The sequence below is a fragment of the Ctenopharyngodon idella genome, chromosome 24 (genome assembly GCF_019924925.1).
Source record: "Ctenopharyngodon idella isolate HZGC_01 chromosome 24, HZGC01, whole genome shotgun sequence".
NCBI lineage: Eukaryota > Metazoa > Chordata > Actinopteri > Cypriniformes > Xenocyprididae > Ctenopharyngodon > Ctenopharyngodon idella.
Genome location: NC_067243.1, coordinates 15,442,894 through 15,452,918, shown reverse-complemented (window position 1 = coordinate 15,452,918; position 10,025 = coordinate 15,442,894). Strand labels below are relative to the sequence as shown.

Here is a 10,025-nt window from a genome sequence, read left to right as displayed (position 1 = left end):
GCTCAGACTGCAGCTACAGACGACAGACCGTGTCTGAGACTGAAAAGGGCAAGTCTTAATCAAGGTATGTAATCATAATCCGGAAAGAGTCAGGAGAGGAACAGAGCATGCAGAAGATACCTTCCAACCTTCCGGATCTCCAATCTCGGGTTTCACCCCCCGTGCTTCATGCCATGGTCGCCTATCAGCAAAAACATGGTCATCAAACTCAACTGACACCTTGCTAAAACTGGTGACCATCAAACCCCAAGAACTGGCGCAATGCCTTGCAGTCGTATTCACTTTCTATGGAGGAAGCCTTGATCTGCAGCAGCTTAAGGTGTCGAAGTCAGCAGCAACTTAGCACTGTCTCACACTATGAACCTGCTGAGCTTCGGTAGCAGGTGTGTTTTAGCTTGTTTTGACATAAACATTTTTCACTTTAAATGTAGCAATTAGGTGTTGTTGCAAACAATCTATCATGCTCTATTTAGGTCACAGAATAACTTCACATGAAAATGCGCTAATAATGTTTAAGAGGACGATAATTTAAAAGAGATCAACCATCACCCATATATCAGTCTCTGTCACGTCTGACTGAGAGGACATAGCTATATTAGCTGCTAGTTAAGTCTTATAGTTACTAGAAAATATAAAATATAATAGATGGAATTTTCTACCCATTTTTAAAGGTGATTTTTTTTTTTTTTTTTTTTTTTTTTAAAGAAATATAGATAATTAAAAAATGTAAATTAAATGTTTTCATCTTTTATATTTTAGTATGAACAAAAACTATGTTTTAATTTTGTTTAACATTATCAAAACTGCTTATTTGTCACCTGTGGAACTTGATAGTCCAATTTTCATTCACTTTGGTTGTCCAGAAAAAAAGCCTGGACATTCACTTAATGACACGAGGGTGAGTAAACAAAATAATTTTAGAATGACCTATCCCTTTAAAAAAGAATGTTACCTCACATGCAAATCAACTGCTGAGCCAAAACATACTTAGTATGTGAATGAGTACAGATCTGTCCCACTATACACACACACACACGAGTGTTTTTTAAGGTATACTATCACACACAGGGGATGGTGAAAGCTTTAAGCTCTCGGTTGGACAAGAGTGTGTAATATGAGTTGATAAACTAAACAGAGAAGTTCTCTAAGTTCATCTGAGTTTTATTTAGCCACGGGAAAGACTCATACTATTATATACACAACTGCACAGAAGCAGAGAGTAACTTTCATTGAAGATTGTCAGCACCACAGGTCGCAGCTCCATATTAAGATCTTTGAAATTTGAGGGCTTAAGGGTTGTCATACATGAAAACATGATAAATTCCTTTGATGTACCATTACACAACAAGGTGGAACGTGAGCCCAGATCCCTCAGGGAGCCTGACGGCATCTGAACATTGCAGGAATTCCATGCTGACGTTTTGGGTGTGAATTGAATGATGATATCTCGTCCCATAGGGCTGTCCTTTACTCACATGCTGCTGCCATTTATTAAGGTGGCATATTGCATACTGTCAGCATTTTCCTCTCACGGGAATCCCTGGCCTTTCTGCCTTGGCTAGAGAGATTTTATCAAGTACATCTCCAAGATTAAATCTGCTGTTACTGATTGCTTGGAAACTCCTGACTGATTTATCATGTCTGTTTATATCCATATGCAGAGTTATTTTTAATGTCAGGAGCGGTAACAGTGTTTTGTAATTCATTAATAAAGAAGACAGAGGTACAGCTGCAGAACTAAATAAGTTACAATCGTAGTGGTAGTTGTAGTTTTATTAGTTGGGTTAAATAAAACTGCCCAGCACGTTGGGTAAACATTTAACCCAACCGGTGGGTTAAAAACAACCCAAGTTGTGTTGAAAATGGACAAACCCAGCAGTTGTGTTAAATGTTTTATTTAACCCAACTATTGTTTAAAATTACAATATAGCTGGTTTAAAATGAACCCAAAATAGGTTGGAAATTAAAAATAAGACACATAATTACTAGAGGCAACAATAATAATCAAAAGGTGAACATTTATTAATAAGCAATTTAATAAATGTTTATTGTTTAATTATTATACTTATTAATAAATGTTCATTTATTAAACATAATAATGTTTTTTTTTCATATTTTGGGTTTATTTTAAGCAAGAAATACAGTAATTTTTAAACAATAGTCGAGTTAAATAAAACTGCCCTACAGGTTGGGCAAATATTTAGCCCATTTGCTGGGTTAAAACCACCAAATTGCTGGGTTTGTCCATTTTCAACCCAACTTGGGTTGTTTTTAACCCAGCATTTTTTAGAGTGTATCAAAAATGGGTCAAAGACTTCTGACAGAGATGCTGAAAGAATGAAATTACAAGATTAGAATATAAAATACGACTAACAAATTGATAAGATAGTAAAATAACATGGCTTTTCGAAAGGATGAAAAACACTTTCCATTTCTTTTGTTATTAGGTTGCAGGTCATAATGGCTACTGTGCGACCCCAAATAACATGATATTTAGCCCCTGGAATGCTAATTTTACCAGGGGAACCCCGCCAAAAAGCGGATTTTACCCCCAAATCCCTTATTCTCACAGAATTAGGGCCTGTTCACACCAATAAAGATAACTGTAACGATATATTAGCATCCACACTAATGCACGATATTGTTCTGTTTATTTCAAGCGTGCAGCAGTTTTGTCGTCTGCCGCTTTAAAGGCCCACTGAAGTGTCTTGGAACATGCAGCATTATTCAGTGTGTTTACATAATTTCAACTGAAACACGAAGACGGGGTGGGACATATCAAACAGCTCCTCCCCTTTTTTAAAATAGCCAACAGTGTTTCGTTTATATCACAGCTCGGCCAGAGCAGTTGAGCTCGGAAAAGCCTCAGTTTCCTCCTAATCTCTAACCGTTTCTCCTAATCTCCTCCATATCGCTTTAAAATACAGCATTCTTGCAGAATTAAAATGGGTCTGATACGTTTTCTGGTCTGCGCCAACTCGCGCATATGATCCGCTCTGTGCTATAGTGTCTCTGGACCGGAGCAGACTGTGCAGTTCACTAACGTGAAACCAGACTTCATTCGCCTAATGGAAAGCATATTTACACTGTCTTAATTGTTCCCTATCCCCTATATAGTGCACTATGCATCATTAATCATGTAGAAAATAGTAAATGTGTGACCGATTTTAGCCGCAGCTATTTATAATGTAGGGGGCGGGACGCTTTAGATTCTAGAGAGCATTCGATTGGACAGAAAATCAGTGATGTCATTAAAATCGTTGATCCATATTGGCGGATGTGTAAGTTTAGAACGCTTATATCTTCTAAATACGAATTTTGTCATTGTTTTGGAGCACACTAGCTTACAGATAACAGTAAGGCTAACATAATATTCATACTAAAAGGCAAAAAACTTCAATTTTGTTTTTTAAATTCTTTAAATGCCCAAGCTCTTTAAATTTGGGTGGATTCTGATTGGCTGTCAAAGTTTCATCATTCATCAGCTGGGAAAAAAATCATTCTGAAAGTGATTCTTACAATATCGTTTCTCTTTGTCGTTGTAGCTGTGGTGTGGACGAACCTATTCTCATAAAATTAGAACAATTATTAAACTTTATTGTTATCGTTACAGTTATCATCCTTCGTGTGAACGGGCCTTTAGGCTTTTTTTTTTCTTTTCCAAAATTGTAAATTTCGTTATTCGCCCTATGTTAGTAATTTTCCATATTGTTGCATGCAGATAGAGGTTCCTGATAGTTCTGCTGAAAATAAAGATATAATTAATCAGAGCACATCAGGTCTAAAACAAACAAGCAAACAAGCAAAATCACAGAATATATAAACCAAAACAGCTGATCCAGACAACTTCCAGCACACAGGTGTCAGAGGTGTGGTGATTCTCTCTCTCTCTCTCTCTTTCTCCATATCAATCAGCACCAATGAATATGATGCATGATCACATTTCTACTTGGGGCCTCATGGTGTTAGTTGTAAAGTGTACAGTGTAACTGATGCTAAAGCTTCATCCACTGCGGGTGCTCAGGTGTCAGTCAAGCCAGCACTTTCACCTCAGTTCAAGGGGCCCCAGGCGTGAACAGCACTGAAAAAAAATTGGGGTGTGAAATTAACCTTTTTGGAAATGTATCATAAATGGGTAATTTGCGGGAGGGAAAAGACAATATCATTTGTTCAACATAACATAAATATTGTCTTTAATATATTTAATGTAGTTCTATATATTTATAATTAAAATGTACTTGATAATACAATGAATAAAAACAACGTCATGCTCTTCAGTCTTCAAATTACGGGTTCTAACTTCGTGCCAGTAAAGTTCAAAACAACCAACGCGCATTGCTTCAGTGTGCCAATCAAAGTTAGCCCACCCTTTGCTGTCTTAAGCAGTCTGAGTGGTACTATATCTGTTTAAGCTCTCGGCTGAGCATGTTGTCAGAATGGCTTCTATTCCCTTACACCAAATAAACCAGCTTTAAAAAGTTTTAGAAGTTAGTTTAGGGCTCGATCTCCGTCAGACTGGAGCTATCGGATCCAAAAAACTGGTGGAGTGGCGGCAAGTCGTGGAGGAACAACAGGCAACACTCTCGAGGGGCAAAGATGTCCCGCGAGAACCAGGATGAGACCGTGATGGACCACGCTGGCCCCTTCCAGGACTTCTGCGAAGTGGAGCGTCCTGAGGAGTGCTGCGAGCTCGTCACCATCAACATTTCAGGTCTGCGTTTCGAAACACAGCTTAAAACACTCGCAAGATTCCCGAACACGTTGCTAGGAGACCCGATTAAAAGGATGCGGTTCTTCGACCCGTTGAGGAACGAGTTCTTCTTCGACAGAAACAGACCAAGTTTTGATGCTATTCTGTATTACTATCAGTCAGGTGGGAGGCTTCGAAGACCCATCAACGTGCCGGTTGAGATTTTTATGGATGAAATCACATTTTACGAAATCGGTGATGACGCCATCCAACAAATCCGAGAGGACGAGGGTTTGTTGAAAGAAGACGAACGGCCAATGCCGTCCAGTGAGTTTAAGCGTCAAATCTGGCTGCTGTTCGAGTATCCTGACAGCTCAGGGCCAGCCAGAATCATCGCTATAGTATCTGTAATGATCATCCTGATATCAATTGTTATCTTCTGTTTAGAAACTTTGCCGGAATTTAGAGAGGATGATCGTGTATTCAATAATCACCTTGCGCCGAACGGAACGACTTCAGGAAAAAGGTCAAGTACATTCACGGATCCATTCTTCTTGTTGGAGACAATCTGCGTCGTTTGGTTTTCCTTCGAACTGTTTGTAAGGTTTCTTGCATGTCCAAGCAAAATTGCCTTCTTCAAAGATATTATGAACACTATAGACATTGTGGCTATTATTCCATATTTCATTACTTTAGGTTTAGACCTTTCTGAGTCCGAAGCAAGCTCACAACAGACCACGTCTCTCGCCATACTGAGAGTTATCCGCTTGGTGCGCGTCTTTAGGATTTTCAAACTCTCACGGCACTCCAAGGGTCTCCAAATTCTCGGCCAGACCCTACGAGCGAGTATGCGAGAACTTGGACTACTGATATTTTTCCTTATCATCGGCATTATATTGTTCTCCAGTGCGGTTTACTTCGCTGAAGTGGACGACCCAGAATCGTCTTTTACAAGTATCCCTGACGCGTTCTGGTGGGCGGTTGTTACCATGACTACTGTTGGATATGGCGACATGTACCCAGTCACCATTGGAGGCAAAATTGTTGGATCAATGTGTGCCATTGCAGGAGTACTTACAATCGCCCTGCCGGTACCAGTAATCGTGTCGAATTTTAACTACTTCTATCACCGAGAAAACGACGCGGAGGAGCAAGTGGAATATACGCACGTAACTTGTGGCCGCCCGTTACCTTCGCTTTGTGACCGAAATAAAAGCGACAGTAAACCCTCTCTGGTGATATCAGAGAATTCAAATGACGACGACTGGAATTCATCAAGCATATCAAATTTGAATCCATCAGAGGAACATATATACAAACTCACAGATGTATAAGAAATCCAATAAGAGTCGTGTATAGAGGGTATGCACTGACGTCACTTTCCCGCCGGAACACGCTCCCTCAGCTGGACTGAGTGGCAAAAGAACCTGCTGCATGACTGGATTTAATAGGGGAAACTGCGAAAACGCGAGTAAAACAAACGATTACACTAAAGATTGGGCTAGAAAGTGTTCCCTATAACATGTCAAAGAAACCTAATCCATGGATATTGGCATGCAGCCAGGAATCATGTTTCCTGACATTTATATGTGCCTGATTTCGACGCACGGGAAATACATAAAGCAAATCTACATGTGAACGCTTTATATAAATACAATATAGGTAGGTTTAAATCAGAGTGATCACTTATATTAGTGTTATATATATATAGTCACATCATCCAGCCCTAAAACTTGTATAGTTTTTGTCAGTGTTTATTTAAAAACACCCAATTATGCAGAATATAAGATTGTAAATATTTAATTGATGAGTTGTCAACACATTATATAACAATACAATAGCCTATATAGGGTATGATTTTACCCCAAAATCCAGCATTTTGACACAAAGCGATAACTAAAAATCCACGTTTCTCTGCCTGGAGTCTAGTTGTTTCTGTGAACTGCCGCGATCCATTTGCTTCTTTTTTTCTGTAGCTTTCGGCAGTCTGTAAAAATATACCTCATATTTTGTGTCAGGGCTATTTGTGCAGTCAATCGCAAAGCTTTTTACCGTTTTGGATGTGTTTTGTGTGTTTTTCACGCTGAAAACCAATGCTGCCACTCAGTAGGCGTAACCGTAGTCATAACGGTCGACGGTGACGTCACGTGCATACCCTCGTTCTTGTTTCTAGAGTTCCAACTGTAAACTAGTCAGTATATGTGATATCACATTAGTTGATTTCTAATATAGTGTGCTAAGTTCCTACGCTAAGAGAAGGTGCTTTATGTAAACAGTAAATTATTTTTTCACTTGTTCAAGTGGACAGCGCCGCTTTATTGTGATATAATGGGTATCGATCGCCCCCTTGCGGCTGGGTTAGGGATCTGTAGAGAGTCATCCAACAGCCTACCTGTAACCTGTCTGAGAACGCAAATGTCACATTCACTGATGGGTGCATGTCTCATTATCTGTCACCGCCTTGATGGTATTTCTAATTGCAGGATGCAGCAGATGTATGAAGGCATTTCTTCTCTATAAAGAAGACAGAAGTTCATATTGCCTTCGTAAACATGCAATATGTGAGCATTATAACCTTTTATGTCCGTGGCGGTCCGCCAGAGGAGGATAAATGTATGTAGTTGAAAGGAACGTAATACAATTAACTTTTTCCATTTACCCATTAATGTACATAATAACGCAAATACATATCGTGAAAATATTATATAGGCCTACACATATGCTTTCAGTATGACGTTAGTGCGTCATCAAACTTGTTGTCAGACAATAGGTGAAGAGAAACTTTCAAATTTAGCCATTCAATTCAATTCAATTCACATTTATTTGTATAGCGCTTTTCACAATACATATCGTTTCAAAGCAGCTTTACAGAGAATGCATGTCAACATTACAATTTGGAGAATGCAGTTAGCTAAATGTAATAATTTAGGCAATTAATTTACAATCACTGTTAGCAATTTAATTGAAGGTAGAAGCAAAGAGCTCCTGGAAAAATGAATTACATATTAACAATAATTAGGATATATAGAAATTTGCGAATGTGCGTGTTGATCCAGATGTTGCATCTTCTGAAGTCCTCGCAGGAGTTGGCGCCGTCTCTTCCAAAGTTTTAGTCATCTGAGGTCTTCTTAAGAGGCTGGATCCAAACTGAAACTGATGTACTCTCTAGTCAAACGGAAAAGCAAATGGAGAATAATTAGCATAGCTGCTGTTCATAGCATTAAGCAAAGATAGTCATGTGCAATTGATCTGATATGAGATGGATTATGTGAATGCTTGGCTGAAGAGATGTGTCTTTAATCTAGATTTAAACTGGGTGAGCGAGTCTGAGCCCCGAACATTATCAGGAAGGCTATTCCAGAGTTTAGGAGCCAAATGTGAAAACGCTCTCCCTCCTTTAGAGGACTTGGCTATCCTAGGTACAACCAGAAGTCCAGAGTTTTGTGATCTTAAAGAGCGTGAAGGATTGTAGGGCGATAGAAGATCGGTTAAGTACACAGGAGCTAAACCATTTAGAGCCTTATAGGTCATTAGCTGTACTTTATAATCAATAGGGAACTTAATAGGTAACCAGTGAAGAGATGATAAAATTGGTGTTATATGAACATATTTTCTTGACCTGGTAAGAACTCTAGCAGCTGCATTTTGTACTAATTGTAGCTTGTTTATTGAGGAAGCAGGGCAACCAGCTAGTAATGCATTACAGTAATCTAGTCTAGACATCATGAAAGCATGAACTAACTTTTCTGCATCAGAAACAGATAACATATTCCATATCTTAGCAATGTTTCTGAGGTGGAAGAAGGCTGTTTTTGTAACATATGAAATATGATTTTCAAAGGACAAGTTGCTGTCTAATATAACACCCAGGTCTTTAACTGTCGAGGATGGAGTAACAGTACATCCTTCTAAATGCAAATTGTAGTCTGAGAGATTCTGTGTACAGGTGAAATACAAAATTAATTAAGGATATCAAAAAAAAAAAAAAAAGTGAAAGTAAAAATGTTAACTGACAGGCCGCCACTGATTTTTGTAATATATTGTAATATATTTGTAATAGAACTTATTATTATTTATAAATTGATTTAAGCTCTGTTTAATCCTTCATGTCATTACCTTATGAGATATTGCTCTTAAAATATCTCAGTAATCTCTGCCTTGTGTAATATGTGTGCTTTAAAAATTCAAGAGTTGCTCTTTGCACATGTTGCCTTGCTCAGGATAAAATGTAATTGGTCTGACACTATATAATTGTTACCTTAACATTTGTTTTGGTTATTAACCTGCCTACATGACATTATCAGACCAAATGAACAAACTATTTTTCTAACACATTAATGAGGTATGAATTAACTTATTTTTGGTAAATAAATATTTTGTCACATTCATAATCAAAGTTTGTTTGAATCATTTCTCTCATTTTTTTCTGTGATCAATAGTTAATATCTGGGTGATCAAAAAATATGATCCTGTGAAAGATATTGTACATTTCATATTAACCGGTTTTTTGCTTTTTGTGTGTGTGTGTGGGGGGGCTTCACTGTAGCATTGTATCATATTACGTTGAATAATAATATTTATTTTTATTCATAAACACTTGCAATTTGACTAGATTCAGTGTCCTTTTTAAAGAAACTTTTGGAGGTGTGCAATTATATTATGTCTCCAAAATCAAGATAAAGTAATTTGGTCATGGTCAGTTTAAACAGAGAGATGAAACGCTTACAAAACTGCACAATTACTCCATCAATAATGTATAACAGGTGGGATCTATGACACTTCAGATAGCTCTGATTAATGACTACCGATGCATTTATGTTGATTGAACTAATCACTGCTCACCGAAAGTAGGCCTACATGTATTGAGGGGAAGTCATTGAACGGCAAAGTGAGGAGAGGAAAGGGCTGCCCATTTCTTATTCATGATATTTAGCAGTTAAGAGCTCACTGGAGCTGCTGTTCTAACAGCGCCTGACAATGAAAACTGTTGTGCTTGTACTCTGGTTGGCTGATGGACATGTTCATGATGATTTATCTGAAACCAAGTAAATCAACTCAGATCAACTGGATATGCCGTCTGCGTTTCATAGGTCATCTTATATATTTTAGCCTATATTTATTTTATGTATCTTTTTATTCAAGCTTTTCCCTCTATTAATTAAGTCACGTATTGTTTTACATGTTCCTGACACTGTGGGAGGATGTCATGCACGGATCAATCATTTCTCTTGTGTTTACATCGTTTGATGATGTTTGTGCGCCACCTACCGGTGAATCAACAGACGTGAAGGAGTTATTTGTGTTAATTTAAGTAATGAAAGTATTATTGCTTCAT

General features: G+C 38.1%; 1 protein-coding gene across 1 annotated transcript; it reads left to right on the top strand.

Annotated features, from left to right (window-relative positions):
* Positions 1 to 2,214: 2,214 nt before the first annotated feature.
* On the top strand, positions 2,215 to 9,971 carry kcna6a (potassium voltage-gated channel, shaker-related, subfamily, member 6 a). The gene has a single exon (XM_051884761.1). The coding sequence runs from the start codon at positions 4,597 to 4,599 to the stop codon at positions 6,022 to 6,024; it is 1,428 nt and encodes a 475-aa protein (XP_051740721.1). The 5' UTR covers positions 2,215 to 4,596; the 3' UTR covers positions 6,025 to 9,971.
* Positions 9,972 to 10,025: the final 54 nt, after the last annotated feature.

Excerpts from the sequence above, each read along its gene's own strand:
- kcna6a (XM_051884761.1), top strand. The coding sequence starts at position 4,597 with ATGTCCCGCGAGAACCAGGATGAGACCGTGATGGACCACGCTGGCCCC.